Source organism: Lepisosteus platostomus, chromosome 1, assembly GCF_059453375.1.
Source record: "Lepisosteus platostomus isolate fLepPlt1 chromosome 1, fLepPlt1.hap1, whole genome shotgun sequence".
Classification (NCBI taxonomy): domain Eukaryota; kingdom Metazoa; phylum Chordata; class Actinopteri; order Semionotiformes; family Lepisosteidae; genus Lepisosteus; species Lepisosteus platostomus.
In genome coordinates, this window is record NC_142611.1 from 1589578 (window position 1) to 1612777 (window position 23200).

Below are 23200 nucleotides of genomic sequence, written 5' to 3' on the forward strand. Positions count from 1 at the left end.
CATTTCATTGTCTAAAAAACTGATAGTCTGACAGCTGCTTTATTCCGAAACAAGCAAAAACAACAGTTTCTTGAAAGAATAACAAAATATAGGAGACAGTTTAGTTAATAAAACTTCCATTAAAAAAGCTATCTTGCAGGATTCTAGAGGAAATGAGAAGTGTCAGTGTTGATACTGAAACAGCCATGGAAGTATGACCTACCCCTGAGAGATCTGTAGGTACAGTAGCTCTCTAAGAAGCGACTTATATAGGAGTGCAAAATCTAAATTATCACTCGGGTAATGATATACAATATAGAAATCCAAGTTGATAAACCTCCTGAGAGGAGCCCGGGAAGACAAAACTTTCTTAGTTGGAAATATTAGCTTATCTTTTAGCTTAAAAGTATTTTAAAACAGAAGAAGCTTATGTACAGTAGGTCCGTGGAAAATGCAATAATGGATTCTTCATATCAAATTTAAATAGCAGTAAACATTCCTAAAAACAGTACATGTACAGTATATAAAGGATTGGATGTTACTGAATCGCCTGTAGAGGTTGTAAGAAAATGTTTGTAAACATTGAATAATAATTAATTAAAAGAAAAAAATAATAATGAATTAAAATAATTCCATGCATATCTATAGTTCTTTTCACCCCAAAGGATTTCTTTCCACCATTTCCTTCTGTTCATGGAGTGAAGTGATTAATTGCCTGACCGATTGAATGAAGGGGATTCAGGGAGTCCAGACTGCACAAGACCAGGGTGGATTTAGCCTGGATACTGGGGTTAACTTCCCTTCTCATACGAAGAGTGCCGCAGTATGTTTAAAGACCAAGCATCAGGACCTAAGTGTAAGGTCATTTGTAGCTAATAGGTTCCGGGATCTTCCTTGAAAGATGCCAGGGAATCAGCTTCACCAACAGGGTGGGATAGCTTGTTCCGTTCTTCCACAGAACCTTGTGTGAATAAGGGTCTCCTTCCACAGTACACACCAGAAGCCAAAACACAAGGCCGTGTGCTGGTAATTTTATGCCACGAGAAGTTCCTTCATTTCCTCGATTAATGATGTGAGCCTCATTAATTAAGGACGTGTTGATAAGGACATACATAAAAATGTACAAGCCTTCTTCTCCACCAATGTACAAATAAACAGCATATACAGTAAACTCTTACAAAGGACTTTTATGTTGCCATTTTATAATACACAATAATTTGTGATGCCTACACTTGGTAATTAACAAAGGTATGAAATAATTATTAATTAGATGATAAAAAGTAAGTCCTAAAATTGCTCTGTTAAAAAAAAAAGAAGTTATAAAAGGTACGCAAGATACAAAAACCCAACATCCGTTTTCTGTGTACAATGTACAGTATAATTTCCTAGTGGGAAGATTTTTCAGGGGAAGGGAAAAAACTATGCCAAAGGCTATGCACAGACCTACTTCACAAAAGACAAAGGTGAATGGTTAGTTGCACTGTAAAAATAGGGAGAAACGTCACTCTGTCTAGTGCAGCAGACCAGTGAAGGAGGAAGAGCCAGTTGCTGTGGGTTGTTGGAGAATCTGCTTCCCCTTAAAAGACAGTCAGGAGTCTGTCTCGGAAGTTAAAAGAAGTTTTATTTCATGTGCGTGAGAGTGAAACACGCAGAGATGCTCAGTGTATTTTTCTCAAAGTAATTAAATTAGAAAAATAAAATATTAAATATTTTTCTGTTATCTATCAGGCTTCCCTGTGCTTACAAGATGGGCAGTGTTCCAAAATCACACACAGCTCCCTACCTCCCTATTTGCTAAAGATCACTTATTTTAATTAATTATTTTACGAACCTACAGTATAGAATTACATAGTAGCCCTTGTGTCCAGCATTTTTTCAATCCACTTCAAACCAGTTCTAAATGTCCACCTTAGAAAAACTGTGTTTATAGGGACCCCCTCAACAGGAAGTTGGGATAAAAGTGGAACCAGAGCCAGTAAGCCTTCATTGATGGGTCTGTGGGTGTGAGGTGAATTAGGAGATGATTTTGTTAGGCTTTTTCTTAAAAAGTTTTATATCTTTCACTGTTATCACTGAAGGCCAGATCACTCCTCCATTCAGCCATCAGTGAAAACATGAAGAAGATGTTATGCCTGGGCCTGCAGGAGCCATTAAGGCCAACACTGGGCCTGCATTTTACTAAACACTGCAATTTTTGGTGGAAGATAAAAACGAAAAAAAAACAAAAAAACAAGTCCTACCAAGACAGATCCTGTAATCCTCCATAAACCCGCTTGTTGGCAGTCCCAGGCAACGTGGAGTCCCCGTCCTGAATTGTTTCTTTTAGACTTTAGCTCAGAAAGGTGAACTGTCATTTGCTTTGCATGAGTCGGGCTTCCATTCAGTTTTCCTAAGCAAATGACTAATTTTGAGACATCGGGGAAAATTCATCATTGAGAATCCTGAGCTAAGGCCCGTCATAACATTCAGCTGCCTTTTAATAAGTTTAGCCCCCATTCCTAAAAATATAAAAATACTGAGGTGGAGGGAGCCTTGTAAATTTCTCAGAAATTGTTCCACCCAGAAATATCTTCTCTCTTACCCAGAATTCACAGGAATACTTCCTCCAGATGGGACTAGTTACTAATGCTCTCTTTCCTGGCCGCAATAGGCATGGGGCACAGAAAGGATTTCGACAGCAGTGTTTATGTGTGTACGTTTATAATTTAGCAGTGTAAACACCATCTTCTAGCCTTAGGGTAATATTGGCGCTAACATATTGCCAAGGTAGAATTAAAAATAAAGTACAGCACCTGTTTATTTTTTTTCTTAATTCTTTTTACATCTCATTATCTGCGATCAGTAATCGGTAATATCAGAGTCCCAGCAGGACAAATTCTAGTCTGATCTTGTATACTGTACAGTATGTGGATGTAATTTGTTCTGAAACAAACACAAGTTTTTCTGAGAGTTGCAAATAATTCTTTAAATTAATTTTTGGAAATCCGGTGCACACATTTTGGAATCTGCCTCCTTTGCTTTGGTTCTGTAGATATGTGACTCTCAGTGACTGACTAAAAGCTTCATTCACTCAAACTGGAGCTACAGATTCTCTACAGCTTCTGTCCATCTGCTGCCACAGCCCTGTTCAGGCATGTGGTGAAGGCTTAACAACTGAAAGTTGTCTTTTTTTTTCTTTCCAACAAGAAATTTAGTCTCTCAGCTTGTTTCTTTGGAGATACGGTATTTACTGTAATCTTAATTAAGTTTCCTACTTTCCAAGTCTTTTTTCCTGTGTCTTAGTACTTGAGTTTTCAATCAATAAGATGCATATGGGGTATTTTTCTTCTATATAACCTTCTTATATCACCATAATTTAAAAAGTCTGTGATTTACCGGTTATGTACAATCGATGGGGACTGCTTTTCTATGATTTTCCAGGCTGGTTTTCATCTACAATTGTTCACATCAACTACTTTTAATACAAATTCATGACGGAACAAAAGGTCAGCATTTGTAGCATATTTGTACAATGAAGTCTACTTAAAGCCGAAGTTCATACAAGGTTCACCAGAGCCCTGTGACTTGTCCCTGGATGGGACATCAGCTTCATCACTGCTGGTATCCTGGAGTAATCGGAGTATTTGGGCTTAGGTGTCCCACCCAGTAATGCGACAGTAGTATCCATTGAAAGGAATGCACGCCCACTCCCCAGTAGCTACCTATATTTGGATATATGCATACTTATAGATATTTTCCTTTATACTTAAAGTAACTCCTCTCAGCCGTTTTCTAACCAATTCAGCCAACAAAGGGTCACAGGAGAGCTGGAACCTATCCTCACTAGCAACAAGCTCAAGGCAGGACACACCCAGGATAGGACGCCAGTCCAGTGCGGATAGGAAGTAAGTGTTAAACATTTTTTTAGCATTTTAATTTTGTCAGTTTTCATTAGTGCTGCTCATGGTTTCCAGTGTTAACAATGTTACAAGTTATGGGAAATGTTATTTATCCACACAACCACCTGCTTCCCCATTACACTGTGATTTTTAACACTGATTAACACTGCTGGTTTACTCCGACAATCTTCCTGGGAAGACGCCTACTTATAAATGTTGTCTGTGCATGGAAACCATATTTTGCCAGCTTTTCACAGCAGGCAATCCAAGAGCTCTATGCACATTTGGACATCAGCCCCAGGCTTTTCACTTCAGTGGCATCAGGTACGAAGCAGGTCTTTCCAAATACAGTAAACCTAGTCATGACCAAAGGAAGCCCAAGAGGTGCACTTCTATTTTTCAGCTGTAGACAAACAAAAAGTCCCAAGTAAAATTAGAACAAGCAGGGAAGCAGACACTTCAGTCAGTAGCTCGTGTGAAAGCAAAACACCTATTCCCAGCAGCAATGAGGCAGAAACAACGACCAGGCGTGAACATACAGACACAAACAAATATTTCAGGCTGCGCCACTTTCTGAAAACCGTTGAAAGTAAATACTTGAGATCATTTCAGCAAAATAACTTCTAACCTAGCAACAGCAGAATTTGGGGGGTGTTTGTGATGCACATACAGTGCTATCTAAGGAACCTCTTAGCATTGTGCAAAAAGAAAAACTAAAAGCTGTCAAGAGGCAGCGTGAAGTGAAAATGGCAAGCCATCACAGCTTCAGTCTGGGTTTTTGCATGTGGGTAAAAGCAAGGAGATGCGGCAGAAATGACTTTAATTATCAATCTTCCTCTATTCACTGAATACAGCCTTGCTAGTAGTTACCGTAGGTTCTGAAATTGCTTGAGGAAGCAAAAAGGCACTGTAAACACCAGGAAAGAGCTGGCTAAAAAAACTCACTTTGGAAATGACAACCGTCAAGTCAATTTTAATAAAGTGTAATTTAAATTTCATCCATAAAGCTATAACATAAGTCATTACCTTTTAATAGTCTCTATCAAATCATTACATGTTCAATTTAGTTTGACTGTGCAATTTGCTACATTTTTGAAGGGGGTGCAATACAGCTGAAAGAATGGGTTCAAAGAAAGGTCATTTAAATCGACACTAAATTATCATTAAATTGAATCTAAATGATCCTGCGAATGTCATGCCTGTGTCTTTCTTTACACAGGCGTGACATTCGTGTCTGGGGTTCAGTACAGGACAGTCTGTGTCAGGGTGCTGGGTGTGCATACACTGTATCTGTACGAAGAGCTTTGGGATGAAAGGTGCAAAAGAAATGTAACAAATTATTCAACAAACCTATAAAGTAAATACATGCATTTTGCTTTTTTATATCCTCTATAATTTGCTGTATTTTTCAGTGAATAAGGCAGACCGAGTGTGTGATTACCTATGGAATATTTTTAGACTAAAAGGGGAATTTTTTTTTATTCTCTGTTACTGTAGATGAGCAAAAGTACTTGACTGAATGACACTCACTCCCATTCTGTAAACTGAATATTTATCTCATTTACTGTATCTTATGTTCCGTGGTTATGCCAAATTCCATTTAGAGAAACTATAAATATTCAAAGTTTGAACAGAATAAAGAAAGTATTTTTTTTTTGCTGTTCATCTTCTTTACATTTACATTAGCAGATGGAGTGGTGGCACTGTGGCTAAGGATCTGCACCTGTGGCTGGAAGGTTGCTGGTTCAAGTCTCACAGCCAGCAGAGGAATCCTACTCTGTTGGGCCCTTGAGCAAGGCCCTTAACCCCAACTGTTCTGACCACAAGCTTCTCTCCCTCTCTGTGTCTCATGGAAAGCAAGCTGGGGTATGCAAAAAAACAAATTCCTAATGCAAGAAATTGTATATGGCTAATAAAGTGATCTTATCTTATCATTTAAATAAACAAACATAGGCGGACATTTTAGGACTAGCAGAATAGATTCCCTATATTTAATCCCTGGTGTTCAAATGCCAGAGTTGCTATTCCCATCACCTCGGGATAATACACATTCTCCACAAGGCTTTTAAAAAACAAAATGTGTGTGTGCTAATTTAGAAAGACTGCAAAAAAAACAAGAAAATGGAACCCCCCCATTCCTCCTGGATTTTGTGTGAAAATGCTGTTGTGTGAAGGGTTCAGAAATGAACAGTGTCTCTGTCTAAATCGTATGCTTTCAAGACTGCGTTTTCAGCGGAATAGTGTACTGTGGGATTTTTAAAAAGATTCTAACGCATCCCTTCACAGAGAAACTGCTTTAATGCCCAAACAAATTGCATGCGAACTGAGATGAGATGAAATGTGGTGCAGGCTGACTTGTTTTAGAGTCTAGAGTGATTCTAGGGTCCAGAGACATTGGCTAGGACCAACCTAGTGGTTTTTTCTCGGCATTGTATGAGCAAAGAATTGTGCAAACAAATTGTCATAAATGTTAAACAAAATGTCACAATCTTTCCTGTGTCAATATGGAACAAAATGGTTTGTGTTTTGTAGGATGTTGCCACTACGCCACGTGGGACTCGTTTTGTGGCCACGAACCCGGCTGTCGGGAAGAGGTCTGTTACTTATTTGAGGGTTTTTTGCAGAGAGATATACAGTACTGTACAAAATGAGAAATGGGACTCTCAAGTAAGAGAATTTCTTACTTCAGATCTTGAAATGGTTCTGCTCTGACATGCGGGGTTTCGACCGAGTGCCCAAAAACTGCTCCTTCCGTACCTGAAAGATATTCGACAGGAATCACTGAATAACACGGAAATCAAACAAATCATGAAAAAAAACAAACACCAGAACCTTGCCTTTAAAATGGAGGAAAGAGATGTGGTTCGGAATTATTTGGCTTGACTTAAAGCCAAGCATGATTTAGATGCAACTGTAGATCAATTGTTTCCTCGTGGATTTTCTCTATTTTCTATTTTAGTGTTTTGACTTTCTAGAGTTCCTCGAGTGAAGGGAAGGACAGGCGGGGGAATACAGGTCCTCCTCCACATCTAGAGATATTTTCCTCTAACCCTTGATATACTGCAGGCAGTTCTGATCCCGAAACCTGGTGTGTCAACAGATTTTCAAGTGGACTCGGCACAAATGAACCTCAGTCAGCTCATTACTGGGTTACCTGGACCTGTTTTACAGCTTCTCCCAGCTGCTTTGAGGAGACCTTGAAAACCTGCAGGCACACCATCCCTCCAAGATCAGTGTTACTTGACCTCGTGCTCGCCGAACGTTTCTCCTGTGAAAAAGGGTGACTAGGTGATGCAGATCACTGAGAGATCTTGTGAGTGAGTCATCAACATGGGCGAATAAACAACGTAAGGGGCGAGATGCAAGAAGCAAGACCCTCGCTCTTGATCTTGCAGGCTAAAAAAGGAACACCAGCTACTCTCTGGCCAGAGACTTGGAAACAGAGGTAATTAAGACGAATTAAGTCAATAACTGATCAATTAAGCCATTGACAGCCTAGGCAGAATCCAAACCAAAAGACCCTATGGCGCTCCAGCACCCCATGGCCAATTAACCCCAGCCCTGCGGTGTGTCCCTATCCCCGGTTTTAATTTCCTCTTCATTACAGTCAATGCTGTTACAAGCGGAAATGTTTGCCAGAAATGTAAAATGCACAGCACCTCAGGCCCCTAAAGTGTTGGCAACACTGACATAATATATCTGAACAATAACAAAAAAAACGTGAGAGAAAGAGGGATGTACAGTAGCAGAACACCAGCATCAATCGCAGCTTCCACCAGTGATGTGATGTGGGGGGCTGGTCTTGTTCTCAGGGCTGCCTTCTATACAGTATGTATGGAAGTCTTGTGTGTAAACTGACACTTCACTATGGTTGGGGGAGCTTCTTTCAGTACTTCAAGCCGCATGCAGAGTGAGAAAAGTGTCTCCTTTTTAACATTTAATTGCCACATACAAAGAATTAACTAAAACCCAACATGACAGCTAGGGATCCTTCAGAGTTTTTTTTAATAATTTGAGGCGATTCCTCCACGGCGAGCTGGGACAATTACTTCACGCATTTGAACAGAGTCGCTTCCTACCTGTCACCCTCAGTTTCTCCGCGCCAATGCTGATGGCTTCCTCGTCAGCAGAAAACAGCACTTTTCCCCCGTCGCTGGTCTTCACTTCGAATCGCTGGCATTGTGCTTCTACAGTCTCTGATCCTGCAAATTAAGCAGAGATGAAACACAGAGTTTTCACGTTAGGGATTCCTCGTACCGAACCCATCTCCGACACCCTCCTTTCCCCGTCATCTGCAGGAGCATGAAAAGAAATGCCAAGGCGATGACTGTCAATCAGTAACATGAATTCTTTGATGCCACAGCTGGCCTGACACAAAAAGGCACATGCTACACGCTACATATTCACTGGTGGAAACTGTGCTCCTGAATGAACAAATTTCCGATAAAGAATTGCAATTCGTATTTCCCCATCTTTCCTCACCTTCCCTGAATTTGATATCGGTCCCCCAAGTAGGTGGGTCATTTAACAAAACCGTTGCGTTGCTGCCATGACTCGTCAGACTAAACTGATGTGCATTCAGGAATGGAAACAAGAGACACTTGGGGGGGAACAAACCTCTCCACCAAGCACAGTCTCCTGGGATTCTCCAACAAATAGTCTCCCGTCCTGGCTGAAATTTCTCGTGTTCAAGACAGAGAAAGAACACATTCAAACGGGAAATATGAATGATTCCTTACACTTTTCTGGACTCTCCACTCAAAGCGCTTTGTAGGTAACGTACCCCCACCCCCAGTGTGTACCCCCACCTGGTTGATGTGACAGCAGCCAGAGTGCGCCAGTCCGCTCCCCACACACCTGCTATCGGTGAGGAGCAGAACAGCGTGATGAAGCCCGTTCAGAGATGGGGATTATTAGGAGGCCCCACTAACACCACTTCAAATTTATCTCTTTGTCCAGAGGAGAAACAAAGTCCTTGTTAATACTAAAAACAGGGTAAAAAAAAACGCAGAATGGCTGGCAAACAGATGATGAATATATTACAAGCGTTTAAAATGTGAACCAGAACTTGTGACTGAAGCTTGTTTAAGAGCCCCCAAGGCTTCATATACATCCTGAAAATTATGCTTAATACAGTCGCTCTGCAGAAAGCAAGTACTCGATCTTCATTAACATAAAACATAACAACCATGGAGCATGTGTGGCTTTTCTTTGATCACACAATGCGCCTTTAATATGATGAACTCTCCTCAGAGATTTAGCAAAATCACTGGAGGAGGCGATTTTTTTTTTTTTGGAAGACTGGAAGTTAGACAACATGGTAACATTACACTTGCTTTAATTGGACAATTTTCCCCATTATGCACATCTGGCTTAGTAAACATGAACTAAACATTTCGCATTTAGGATGTCTGATATTTTTTTTTTATTAAAGAACCCAGCAAATCTAAAAATATTTGGTAGAAGAAAAAAAGAAACCGGGTCTTATTTTTCTTTTTTCAAAAAAAGTATAATACCGACCAAAAAAGTTAAAAAAAGCAAGATTATTTTAAAGGCATGCCTGTAAATCAATGAAACAGAATACACCTCAAATATTATGTCTTATTTCAGAAGCTGTAACTGTACGCTGCTGTTAACATCTGCTTATCAGAAAAGCAATAGCTCTGAAACCACATTAAAAGAAAACATAATGGAACACAGGCACAGGATCGCCCAAATAAACACTGTCATTGTGAACATGTGCGTTTCAGTTCTTACTCTCTGGTTAACATCATATGGATGAAATATATTTTTACAACACCAGAATGCCAAATATTAAAACAAAGCATGAACAGCCACCATCAAGATTTTTGGTAAACCACAAAAAACTAATTGCTCAGTTTCAACAGAAATAACTCCTACTATATTGTTATATAGTAACATAATGTTATATAGCGGGTGTTGATTAAACGTAAACAGCAACTTACAGTACATTACTGTTGCTCCTACATGTGAAATGACTAATTCAATGAGAAACTTATATTACAAGCAAAACACAGATTACAAAATTACACTTGTATAATCCTCTTGTGCCTTTTCATACTAATAAAGAAAAAATAATTTTAGATTTGCTGTACAGGGAGTAAAAAGGACAGTACCATTTCATAACTCAACTAAGCACGTATCAGCTGCGCTGTCGCGAAACTGAGTGAAAACAGATGTAGAGTTGGCAACTGCATAGGGATGAAAGCCATGTGACTTATTCAGATCGCAACTGAAATGTTTGGGGGCTCATTACAACTTGTCTTTGCCTTTTGGTGTGGCGAACCAAACGGCATTTCTGATGGCAAAACTAAGACCTTTTGTACTATTCATCATGTAAGGACTAAATTTTACACCGCGGCCGAGCTGCAGTCATAGACTTCAATACAGACTTCAAGAAAGATCTCAATCCACTCACTGTGAGGCTCTAAGAGTCTAATGCCACCCAGAGATTCTGGGTAGTTTCATATGCAGACAGGGTGAGCACGACAGGTGGGATATTGGCCTTTATGTGGATGGAGGTGTGGTGCTTCAGCCATGTCTACACTATGTTTAGCACATTACTAAAATTATACACCAGACCAGGGAAAGATTAAAGTTGTTTGGCTTCCGAAGAGCTCAAAGAGTGAAGGAGCCCACTTGAGGTACTTTAGGTGTTGCTAATACTGTATATGCCTGGGTCCTGTCACTAGGTTTGCTCAGTGCTGCCAGGAATGGGTCACGATTAGTTCGATGGGGCTCTACTGGCTTTCCTGTGACTGGCCAAGTGCACACAAGCTTGCAGTGACTTCTCTGAGGGACATGCCCCTTCTCCGGCTCATGCGACCTCTCCTGCCAGGCACTGTGTTTAAAATGGCGAGTGGCTCTGTTGGTGGCTGTGTTGGAGGAGCTGGTCTGCCTATCTCCCTGTCTCCCACTGTCATGGCTGGAGAGCAGAAGCTTACAACAAGAGAGCTGGGTTCCAGATTGGATGGCAAATCCTTATAATTGAGGACACCCTTGGTACAAGCTAGGAGTATTGCCATTTTCAAAGGAAAGTCTTTTTAATTACCTTAATTCATGATTAGATAAGATTTTATTACCACTTTGCAAGTAATTCTTTGCAAGTCACTGGTGCTTCTTTTAGTCCCTTATTGTTATAGAGAACATAAAAAATAAGAGTACATAAGGAAACTATTTTTAAAAACATTTACTTTATACCCTGTTTGTTAAAATAAACACTCTTATTATGCAATTATGAAAAGCACAATGCATTCATCAAAAAACTGACTACACAATTTCCTTTTAATACAAAGAAAAACATTCTTTCTTTAGTAAAATATTTTCTTGCCTAACAATTATGAATATAGATAGATACTTTATTGATCCCATGAGGGAAACTGCAGATAATGTAGCACTTTCAGGCTCACATGGGTATGCACCCTACCAGCTGGGGAATCGAACCCAGGCCTCCAGCATCACTCAACAGGGAAGCAGCCAGTCGAGCTACAGCAAGATCTGGAATATATGACTGAAACTGCTTCACCAATTGTATTAAAGAGGAACTTGAGCAAGGCCAGGTTGAAGAATCCTACCGTTAAATTTAGCCAGGGCACCGTGATTTACACCTGTAGTCTTCAAAAACAGTGCTGCAGGACCAGGTAAGCAGTCAAGACTTCAGCATTGGTTTGAAAATTGTGGTCCACTGAGGAAAATGCTATTACTGGTCCAACACCACCAGCTTTTCCTTGGAGTTCTCCTGCCCCAGCACTGAGGAGGCCAAACCTTGCTTAGGCTCTGAGATCTGACGAGATCAGGCCAGGCTAGAAAGTGGCAATGCGAGATACTGTAGTTCTAGATATTTTCAGAAAGCAGAACTGAGCAGAAAGCACATACTAGAGTTAAGGTCAAAGATGGAGACAGCTGTTTCAGCCTTATTAGGACTCATCAGATAACAGCTAACTCTGACCCGTGAAATATATTTTATTAATTGTATTAATGATTTTTAACATCTTTACAGTTCAAAAGGGGCACAAGTACATTTGAACGCTTTGTAGCAACAGGTGTATTTTTTCACAGTTATGCTAATAATACTGAGTACGAACTTTATCACGTAAATAATGTTATGATTATCACTTTCAAAATCATTCTTGAAAATGCATGATATACATTTACTTAATTTTTAGTTAAAGCTCATGAGCAGAATGAATATAAGTACAGCTACTGTACAGATTCACTGTTAACTATAGTTGACAGCGTCCACAAAGCCTAGAAAAGCAATGCAATTATTGAGGTTTCAGGATATTGAGTGCAAATAACATTTTATGTTACACTTTGAAGGATCATCACAAAAAATGTACTATTTAAGAACTCGCCAATATTTGAAAAGTAGAAGTTATGTTCTTTAAGGAAAACATCATTTAAAATAAATTATAAGTGTAATTAACGAGATTAATGAGCACATAAGATCACAAATTGCCTTCTTATGACCATTAATTGATATTGATTTTTTTTGTCTCAGCAAGGGATTGATGATGTTTCAAGATCATTTTAAAGTCATCCAAAGTGTCACTTCATTGTTAGGAGGGTGTACATCACTGTTAAAATAATTTTAATTCCATGTAGCTGAAATGCTAATTTCGTTCCTAGTTTTTCTTTAATGGTTCTTGAAAAAACTATTTCAGAGAAATGGCATCTGTAATTTAATGGAAAACGTTAACAGAAGTAAATTATTACCCATTAATACTGTTATTTTCTTCTTGTGTAAAAAATAGCTTAATCATAGGTATTCTCTGAAACTATCCACATACATGAACATCCAAACTTTTTTGACAGGATTTCAAATGATTTTTTCTTTATAAATGGTAGTGCTGTTGTGGAGGGGGGTGACCTTTCCAATCCCTGAGCATCTTTTTGACTGCTAGGTAAGATCACTGTGTACCACATGAACACGCATCGGAAGCATATTCTAGGTTCAGTGTGTGGAGATGAAAGGAGATGAAAAGAAAATTGTTTTTTGAAAGTAGGCCAACTTTGAACTTGTGTATTAAAGGTTAAAAGAAAGAAAACTGCACCGCAAGGCATTACTGTTCTTCAAAAAAACAAAACAAATAATGATTTATGGTTGGGGGAAAAAAAGATAGTGTTTACATAAACTTGATTACAGCCATTAATTAAATGGGGGAAAAAATCAGGACATTCATACCACCTACGTTAATCAGGGAGAGAAGAAAATAATGTTGATTCCATACATACTGTAGGTGAAGTCAATTTAACGAAAATAGATTGTTCTGGATATTTATTTACAGGGTGTCTCCCCTTGATCACCCCTGACAAGAGGGATCGTGATGTATTACGATATCCTTTATTATTTAAGAAACCAAGCCCTTAGGAATCACTTCTATGTGACATCCCTACACCTTCAGCTGTTATTCCCTCAGTGATATGCTATGTGAGGCACATCTACATTTTGACATAATACAACGTGCATTACTACTGTGCGAACATTTTAAAAGCTGCGTCTCTCTGTCAACCTAATAAGCTGGTTTACTGAATTTTAAAAAAGCAGTTTTCGTGTCTGTTCAATGTCTTTTTTAATGGCAATACCTAACGAAACTTTAAAGGTAATTGTAATTACATTATTATTCATTTTTATCAGCTACCATAGAGGGTGCTGTAGTAGTTTTTTTCAAAATCCAGTGATTATTTTTCCATAGATTTTTCAGTACATATCTAAACATAACCTTTGTTGACATTAAAGACAGCGGCTGTTTGTTTATATTATATTTAATTTATATGCAATACATAAAAAAAGATACTCAGTAAAAGAACAATGAAAATGAGACAATTTCTCTCCCCAAAGAGTCGCAGGAATTTAAAAGGGATAAAATATACCATTCATGTATTAAGGATATCACAGTGGCAAATAGTCATGAAGACTACAAAAAATACTAACGAATGATTAAGCCTACATAATGGGATAAGTACAAAATCAAATAAGATGGATGGCAGAGAATATTAATGAGAATTATTTTAGTCATGAAGTCACAAGCAAATGGTCTGTGGAGGACTATAAACCCTGTTTCAATTACTACATTAGAAAATCTATGATCCCTCACAAAGAATATCACTATTATATGGCCCTATTTGATTCATCAGGGTTGAAGTTTTGAAACAATAGTGATGTTAACTCCTTTAATCCATCTGAAACATATCACTGAGCCCAACTAGGTGCCTGGGGCTGTTCTCAAAACCAATGACAATGCGGTTTGCATTTAACATTTCAACACAAGCTTACAGTTAAATGTTTTTCCCAGACAGATGAATTATTCATGTCCCACATGTAACTTAATTAGCGTCAACCATTGAGAACATGGTTTCAACAGGGTTATCATTGTCCATTTTAGTGTCAGTGTGCTGCTGATGTTGGCTCTAAACACTGGGACATAAAGTAAAAATGAGCAACAAGGACAGGTTGGCTCTGCAGTATAGAAGAGAACTGTTATATGAAACATTCTGTGATGGCTTTAGTCTGAAACCTACAAACCCAAACAGTACAAAGTTAAGCAAACATACTGTAAGTCTTTAGTGAATTAGCACTTCAAATAGGTAACAATGTCTTCCCAGATCCAATCCACCGTATTCCTTCTACAATATATCAGGCCTTAATTATTACACGAGTCTGACAGGTCTTATGTAGTCATTAATGCCTTTGTGTGGACAAGGTGCTACTGTATAGTGAAACAGGCTGCACTATCACAGTTGCCTGGTCTGTCCCACCAAAGAGCTCCTTGGAAACCATCCCAACACGGGAGGAAGAAGGAACAGCCACCAACGGCTTGACCAAAAAGGAAAAGACATCGAAACCCCTTCCAAGAGCTGGAAGTTCCTAAGCCCTTTATCCCAAAACAGAAAAGGGCATAAACTGTGAGATTAAGGAACCATGGGTCTCCTGGTCGTGTGTTGTATCAGTTTCACCGAGATCATAACTGACCCAGGCAGGTGCGTAGATGTTCACATATTCAAAGCTCTTATAGCCCTGTGTGACAGGCCTGTGGGTCCCCAGGATCCCAACGCCAGACCGCTGCACTCCTCTCTGTTTGAAAGTGTGCTCCTGTTAGCAGGTGTGTGAGTCGGCCAGCCACAGGACGAGAGACAGCCCGCCCAGGAGCTCCCTCAGCAGGCCGGAGGGAGGAGGCGAGGGTCTGGGCGGGATGCTCAAGGTGTTGACCAGTGGAAGATGAGGGCAGAGAGGCGGCACAATGAGCCGCAGAAGGGTGGCTAAGACAGCAGCGTGGGGTCTGAATTTCTGCAGAACGGATAAAGGGCACTGCCGTGTGGCGATCACTCCGGCCCCACTCACGCTGTCAGTTCCTACCAGCCTGGTGCGCTTTTCAGTTAACGGTCACCCGCAGAGCCGACTCAAAAGGCTTCCCTGAGGACTGCCACTGTCCATGGCCTCAGACCGCCAGCCAGGCGCGTACAATGGTCTCAGAGGCGTGCTCAAGTCTCCCCTGGAGTGCCAGACAAAATCTTTACTGCGGTAAAGGTTGATGCACGCTTCCATCTGAACAAAGCAAACGCATTCATTATCTACTTTTCCGTGTCAGACCATAAAAGTCAATAAATTAAAGCCTTTCCTGTATTTAAGTTACACATTTTCACTAAATGCTCACTGGCAAGCAATGATTTTGCGAGAGTGGAAGAACCCCCTCTTCTACACCGATGGTCTGACTGATTTACTGCGCAGTATTTGTCCCCTGATTGAAGCTGGTGTGTTACAATAACACAAGTTCACTTTTCATTTTTATGACCCTAATTCAAATGACGAGTGACAGGCCCTTCCTCAGATTAATGAGATTGTCAGATAGAAGGAAGAGTGTACAATAAAAGTGTAGTGCCCTCTCAAGGACTGGTTATAGCACCAGTGTCTGCAAGTAATTTAATTGTACTTAGTAACTCACTGAAAGTCATGATATGCCAGGAATATTCCATCTTATTGCCAGTAAATGTAATTTCATTTTTAGAGGTCATACTTCACTTTTCATTTGCATGTCAAAGCCAAAGAAAATATCCAAAACACTTACACCTCCTAAATTATAATTAAAAGCGTCAATAGTAATTTGCATTTATTAAATTACCTTATACCTGAACAGATGTGGCAAATCACTTTTTTATGTTTTACAATGCAGCAGGGCCTCCCCTGGGCAAGCTCCCAGGATGTACTGTACCTTCCTCAGTGGATGTAGTGTCCTATTTTCAGATTCATGTTATTGCTGCTAGGAGGTTCACAGGCAAAATAAAGATTTTAACAGCTCCTCGATGTTCTGACTGAAAAAAGGCTTTAAAAGTTTCCCTGAACTGTAATAGGAAAGGGAAAAAAGAGTAATAAAGACATATATTTAAAAAACGATTACATTCGTCCACAATAGCCCCTGGTTGTTAATCATCTCACTTGTACAGTATAGTACCGGGCCATTCGTTACTTCCTCTGGTTTGTGTGGTTGTTTCAAACAAACACACGTCACACCTTTCGGGTTTGCGTATGACAACAACAATCACTCCTTGGGCCCTGACCACAGAACTATAGCTCTTCTTTAGCCCATGATGCAGCTAAAATTATGACAAACACGACTGGTTGCCCACAAAATTATCGAATGTGTCAAAACGTCAGCCAAAAATCTTGAGAAAACACTTGATATATTCCAGTGGGACATATTAGTCTGGTGATAATAGAAACCAGGAATCCTTGTGAATTTTATTTTAAAAGAGTCAGTTCAATTTTTGGTTGGCATTTCTTGACAAATCTTGACTATTCTCCACTTGAAGTAAGTTTTAGACTGCCAAGTATCACTTAAAATGGTAAGAGACCTCTAAAAATTATGTCGGTATCAGTCACTGAAAAAAAGGAAACATTAAACAAAGTATGTTGCATAAGGGTACTGTCCAGCACCCCAACAATGCCTCTTGGAGATTCAGTTTCTGATGAGATGAAATGCTGCTTACTTCCTGTAGCTCCACAAACCTAATAGCTGCATGAAACACAGGACTTCTCTGTGCGTTTAATCTTGAATATGTTTTATATGCTTACAGGCGAACTACTGGGGATCATCACATCTTCATCCTTTAAGGATGACACCTACTTGCCTGGCCAGGCATCACCTGGGAATCCCCCAGGAGGAGGAGCTGGGACCTGTAGCAGAGGTGGCATCCGGAGACACATGGTCCTCACCATGGTCACCATGTGGTCAGTGGCATCACCCAAAATCTCACCCAGACAGGCAACATGGAATGAAAGGGTGAACTGATGACTAGCTTCTTGTGCAATAGGAACTGTGTGTGAATGAGATCCTTAGTCATGTACTTAACTCGGGGATTAAAGAACATTCCAAAATTATATTCATGGAGTGAAAACCTATTTCAAAGTCTGACCTAAACCAAGCAATTTGCATCCCTAAAATAACAAGAGAGATTGCGCATTTCAAATGATCTATTGCAAATATCTACTCATTAATAGGAACTGTGCCTGGAAATATGTCCATGCCAAAGACAGAGGGGAAAAAGTCAAATATGCCTGTCCTGCAGTCCTGATGTTAACATTCAAAACTGAAGTTTAGCCTGCTTTAAACTGGCGAACAGCTAAGGCTGATATAGACACTCATCGCTTCCTTCGGAATATAATTAATTAGATTAATTAATTTCCGCTCTTCTTCAGTTCAGTCAATCCAAAGACTTAACAAGAAAAAAAATTATAAAGTGACAAGGGTTGCTCATTATCCTGCCTGTACATAACAGCTCAGTAATTAACCTGAATTGAGGATTACTTTGCTTATATTTATTTCCAGTTGTTCAAACTATAAGCGAAGGAGGAAAAAATACAAAAAGATCCTACAACAGCTGTAATTACACTTGCGGCTCTACTCTAGTAACAGTTAACTGAATATTTCTTCCTCGTACAAAATGTCTTCAGTATTTGTTACCTGAGGAGTTTATTATTTTAAGGCAAGGAGCAAGAATGAATCTCTACACCTGCCTGACAAAAGCAGGAAGGAGATCAGAATCCTAAATACTCCTATGACCATGGTGGAGAGGGGGGAAGAAAAAAAAGTTTAATTAAAGAAAAAGAAATCAAATAAAAAAAAAACTCAATGTTTAGCCTCCATGCTAAAAACAAAAAGGGACTGAAACTGAAAGTCGAAGTCGAATATGTTTAACAATGAACTCACCAACAGTGAGCTGTCCTGTAAGCTGCCCAAGGTCATTCCGTGCATTCACAGTCACATTCCTGTCAGACTGCAAGATCAGTGGGCTGTCCTGAGGAAGAAGAGACACAAGGAAGGAAAAATAACGGGGGGGAGGATAGAGAAGAGACAGAGATAAGCAAATTCATTAAATTCAATACCATGGCCAGCTATTCAAACACGCCTCACCTTTAATGCACCAGATAACAGTGAATGTAGCAGACCATGTCCCCCTTTATCATAATGTGTGTGTTGGTGTGTCTCGGACGTGAAAACAAATACAGTAATGGATTAAACACACAATGTCCTGAACAACTGTATCGCTGCGATTAGTTATAGTAGTGATGGATAAAAACAGGAGGCAGCAGACTAACCCAATGCCTGAAAGGTTGAAAGGTATCATGGGATTCTGCCTAAAATGGTGCTTAAATGGCGTTTCACTGAACATGAGGTGAAACACTACCGGATCGCCTACTGTAGAAGTGCTTTTTTCTCTGTCTGGAAGGGATGTCAGTAGTGAAAGAAGCCACTTGGAATGGTCAGGTGTAATCACACTCTCATCGGTTTGACTATTTTTACAACATCCTGCTTCTAGAAAGAACCATGGCCCGTTTCTGCTCAGCACCTGAAGCCGAACTTTCAGGCAGCTGAAAGGTGAAGCAGCTATACAGAGATCTGGTTTAGTGTCTGTCGTTCATCATACTCCATACTGCATTGTATCCTGGGGTGTTTCTTCCTGCTCTGTACCCTGTCACGCATTTTGCTGGGATTATGCAACTCCTAACTTGTCTCCAATAAAACTATTCACAACAAGCTACTGTACAAGACAGCAAGACAGCAGCCAAAACAAACACCTGCTATAATACCCAATATGAGTTTGAAAATGAATGATGCATTTGAATGAGCTTTCTTTGAACAGTGTGATGTAACAGCTTTCTTAACGACTTGCTCATTTGAAAAGCTTGCGGTATGTTCTACAAGCTCGTATAGAGTTTTATTTTAACTCCAGCATCTGTTAGTACTGTCGATTGGGTTCTTTCAAAATACTGTACATTGAAACTCCAAAGACAGAGGTCATTGCAATACTAAAGATAATGTCATATAAGTGAATTAATTTCTTCATCTCGTTCATGACATCCTGATAGTCAGTGCACTTCAACAAGGCAAGGAATTTTATCTCTTCATACCGTAAGCTAGTATCTATCACCTTCCTGTATCTTACATTTTATGTAGGATACAGTATTAAGAATCCTCATAACACTGATGAGAACCGGGTACTGTACAAGAAAGTGTGCAGCATCATACATTTCATTATTGTATTGATTTAACAAAAAAAAGGCATTAATAGCAAAAATACTGTGCTATTCCATGACAAAACCAAGCAAGCCCAGGCTAAAAATCAGAGAATACAGTAGCACTTGTACTGTACATCAAAAACACGGATTTACTAAAATGGCACCAAGACTCACTATGTACCACTATGTGTTTATTTAGGTAAAAATAATTTTGAATGGCACAAACAATGTGCTAAAGTATTTTTGAAGCACTCTGCAATTCAGGAGTTTCAATAAGACATATACTGTATACAAGTATAAGCTCTTCAGCAGAACTACAACAAAGTTTAATCATTTGGAATGAAAAGGTTTCCCTCATGAGAGCTTACCACAGAATATGTCTTCAGGAAATACAACTAATGTACTTTTAAGTTGTCCTGTCATTATTCATACACTTTTTATCTTACAATTTACAAAATAATGACAGAGTTGTGAAACTAATGAAAGATGGTACAGATTTTATACGAAGAGGAAACATCCTGTAAATGGTTATCTCCTGAACAATTTTTTTTAACATTGGGCCCGACTGTCGTAGGATTATTTTTATTTTTTATTCATTTAAAATAAAGTTTTGCAAAGCAATTCTACATTTAATTTAGAATTTGTAGAGAGCAACAGCAAAGGCACCTGTGCTCATGATTATTAGTGTAAATGACCCCCTGGGCGAGTTTCCCAAAAGCACCGCAGCGCTAAGAACATCATAAACTCGATCTTAAGATCGATCGTTAATTTACGAGTGTTTCCTAAAACCCATCGAAACTAAAGTAGCACGTTAAATCCTTAGTAATCTGTTACTATGTCACCAAGTGCTTCCTAACTTGGCTACCTCAGAGGTCGCCAGACAAAGCACATTAAATTCACGTCATGACAGTTCTCTGGAAAATTCAGAAAACTAAGGTTTTATAAAACTGATTTTGATATTTTGTTGTACTAAGAGAAATTTGGAAAAAGAACATGTATTTATTGTAGTGCAATGCAGGGAGGGTCTGGTGGGGGGGGGGGACGCGTTGCCGTGGAAACCACACCTGACTTGAATCAGTGAATGAACGGCAGGTGTAGAAGTGGTTTAAAGGGGGAAAGATGCAGCAGGACCTCGCCCTTGCAAGGGCTGCAGTGGTGAGAGGAGAAAAGTGGAGGCTCTGCTGTGAGAGAGAGCCGGGCTGAAGCAGGACAGTAGCGGGAGTGAGACGCTACTAGGCGGGGCGATGTTAGAAGGGCGTACCGCCGTGTACAGTATGAGTGAGCAAAGACTTGAATGGGCGCTGTAAAAGCCCCGTGAGGGGTGGAGAAAAGAGTGGAAACGTCAGTCTGTGAGGAGACTGACCAGAAACGGAGCTTTACGAGATCGTTGAAAGGTTTAAAGGGACAGCATACATTGGCCGCTTGGGTCAGTGGAGATGTCCTTTAACTCAGCCAGCAAGTTCCCTGTTGCATGATGCTGGAGACCCGGGCTCGATCCCTGTGGTGGAGGGACAAACTGGGGTGGGAGCGGCGAGGGTACGTGCCCAGAGACCCCCCCCCAAATCAGTTGCAATACATTTAAGTTTAAAAAATATACCAAGATTTATACTTGACTAGATGATGATTTTCATGATGAAATGCAGTAATGCATTAAGTTCGAATACCGTTTTATGTACCGTCGTGATTGTTGAGGGTAATGCTTAGATCTACTTGTTTTTTGTATTTGGTTATAGGTCCTGTATTTGTTGAATAACACATGCCAAGCTTAGTAGTTAACTTTTCCAGATGTCATGTTAATAAGACCAATTAAAATGTAGTTCCAGTACAACCAATAACTATAAATAACAGCAGTATTTTCTCATGAAACACTGATTCTTAACAATGGCTGCGTGCCAAAACAATCTTGCTTTAAATCATAAACGCAGTGGCAGACGCATACATCGTCCACGCAGTGAGTCTTGGCTTTCTTTTAGGGCATGTCAGTCATTTTATTTTATTTTCTCTTGGAAACAATGGGTGTCCGATTTTGTGCCTACCTGTATCTACTGTATAGGCTTTGCCACAATTGGTTGTTAAATTATGATGCCATATTCCTTTTCGCAACTTTATTTCCTTCCACCGAAGGACCAAAAACGACACCAGATGATGAAAGTATTGTCAATCGATTGTTTCAATCGACCTGTGATGCTTTTTGCTAAGTGACAGCAGGGGCGGGGTTAACAAAGGAGTACTTGATACTCGCTTGTAAAATGACCGATTTAAGAGGGGTTTTGGGGAACACTCGAAAAAGTTGCACGTACTGTACGAGTTGCTCGTTAATCTCCAAGATTCATCGTTTTAGGGAAACTCGCCCCCTATGTGATGTCCAGTGGATATCTATTGGGTCAACAATCACTCACTCTGTTCTCTGTATCCCAGCCCCAAGCACTGAAAAAATAACTAATGCAGATGATCACCTCGCCTAATTCAGTTACCTTCTTGACAAACAACTTACCCCTGAAAATGGACAGAAAAACCTGCTTTAGGTGAAATCCCATCTTTTATTAATCACAATACTAGTTCCTCTCAGTGATGCATCCCTGATCACCCCAAGTGGATGAATCCCCACTGCTCTTCTTGCTTACAGTAAATGTCACTTCTTATGCTGCAGAACAGGGGTATCGCTGTAGCCCAGCAATTACGGAAGGCACATTATGCTCGCTCTAGGTTTACCAGGTAGTTGCCAAAGCACTCAAATGATTAATTCTGCAAGAAACCGATGGCCATGTTTCAGAAGGTGGCTTTTTATAGTGCTCTGAGTACAATTCAGTGGAGGGGTCAGCCTTTTCATCTCAAAGACAAATTAGAGCATCAGCAGTCCTGCTAAGAGAGACGTCATCCATTTGTCCTGTAAATAGCACAGGCTACAGACCGTTGCATGGCTGGCTGATGCTGTATTCTGTGCAAAGAAATACTTGTAATGGCTGTATGCATAAATCACTATTTTTAATATATATTTTTAAGATGTCTGTCATATCTTCTGCATGCACTTCTACAGCTTTCTATGCTAGTTGTAAGTGGGTTTAGGCAACTATACTGTACCTGTTTTCGATAAATCAGTTTTAAATGTAGTTTACAAATGGTTTAAAGTCAGAGCACACACAGATCTAACTACAAGAATACATTGCTGGATTTAAGAAATGTTATCCCTTTTTATTATTAAGTTAAACATACCATAATAGAGTTTTTTAAGATGTATGCAGGGATGCAAATTACTTAAGAAGCTTTGCTTAGATTGTCCTGGATTCAAGGCTAAACAATCATATAATGGTAGATTTTCTAAAATGAACAACCAGTTTACTCAGTAAGTAATTTCAGTCCACAGACTGGGGATTACTGTTCCCTTTTAGCTTGCCTGCTGATTTTAAATAGATAACTAAACATGGAGTTTAATGTGATGAGAATTTAAGGATTAACATGGAGGTGTATAGATACAGTAGATATAGTTTAGGACAATTTTCTGTCATTAATATTAAGGTTTTACACCCATTTGTTTTACATCAGAAAATGAACAGTAACAGTGTAGTGCCTCCATTTACATGATTATCCTGATGTTAAGCTACAATGTTGGTCAATTTGCAGGGCAATGGATTCTACCTAGTGTTTGCTTATGCAAGAGAAAAAAATCTATTTTTTTTTCTATTATATACAATATTTGCATTTAAAATATCCAGGATCCACGATATCCATGTAAAACAGGAAAAGTGACTTTGAATATGAAATGGTTTGTAGTTATGTAATGGACCTTAGTGCGGTTCAAACTCTAAAT

At 39.5% G+C, this 23200-nt stretch overlaps 1 protein-coding gene across 1 annotated transcript in view; it reads right to left on the reverse strand.

Annotated features, from left to right (window-relative positions):
* Positions 1–23200, reverse strand: part of sgcz (sarcoglycan zeta) — a 209529-nt gene that overhangs the window by 23969 nt on the left and 162360 nt on the right. The window contains exons 4-6 of the mRNA XM_088633812.1: positions 18083–18170; positions 7937–8059; positions 6542–6614 (exon numbers count right to left, since the gene is read on the reverse strand). Coding sequence (XP_088489938.1) covers positions 6542–6614; positions 7937–8059; positions 18083–18170 — 284 coding nt within the window. The remainder of the gene's footprint in view (positions 1–6541; positions 6615–7936; positions 8060–18082; positions 18171–23200) is intronic.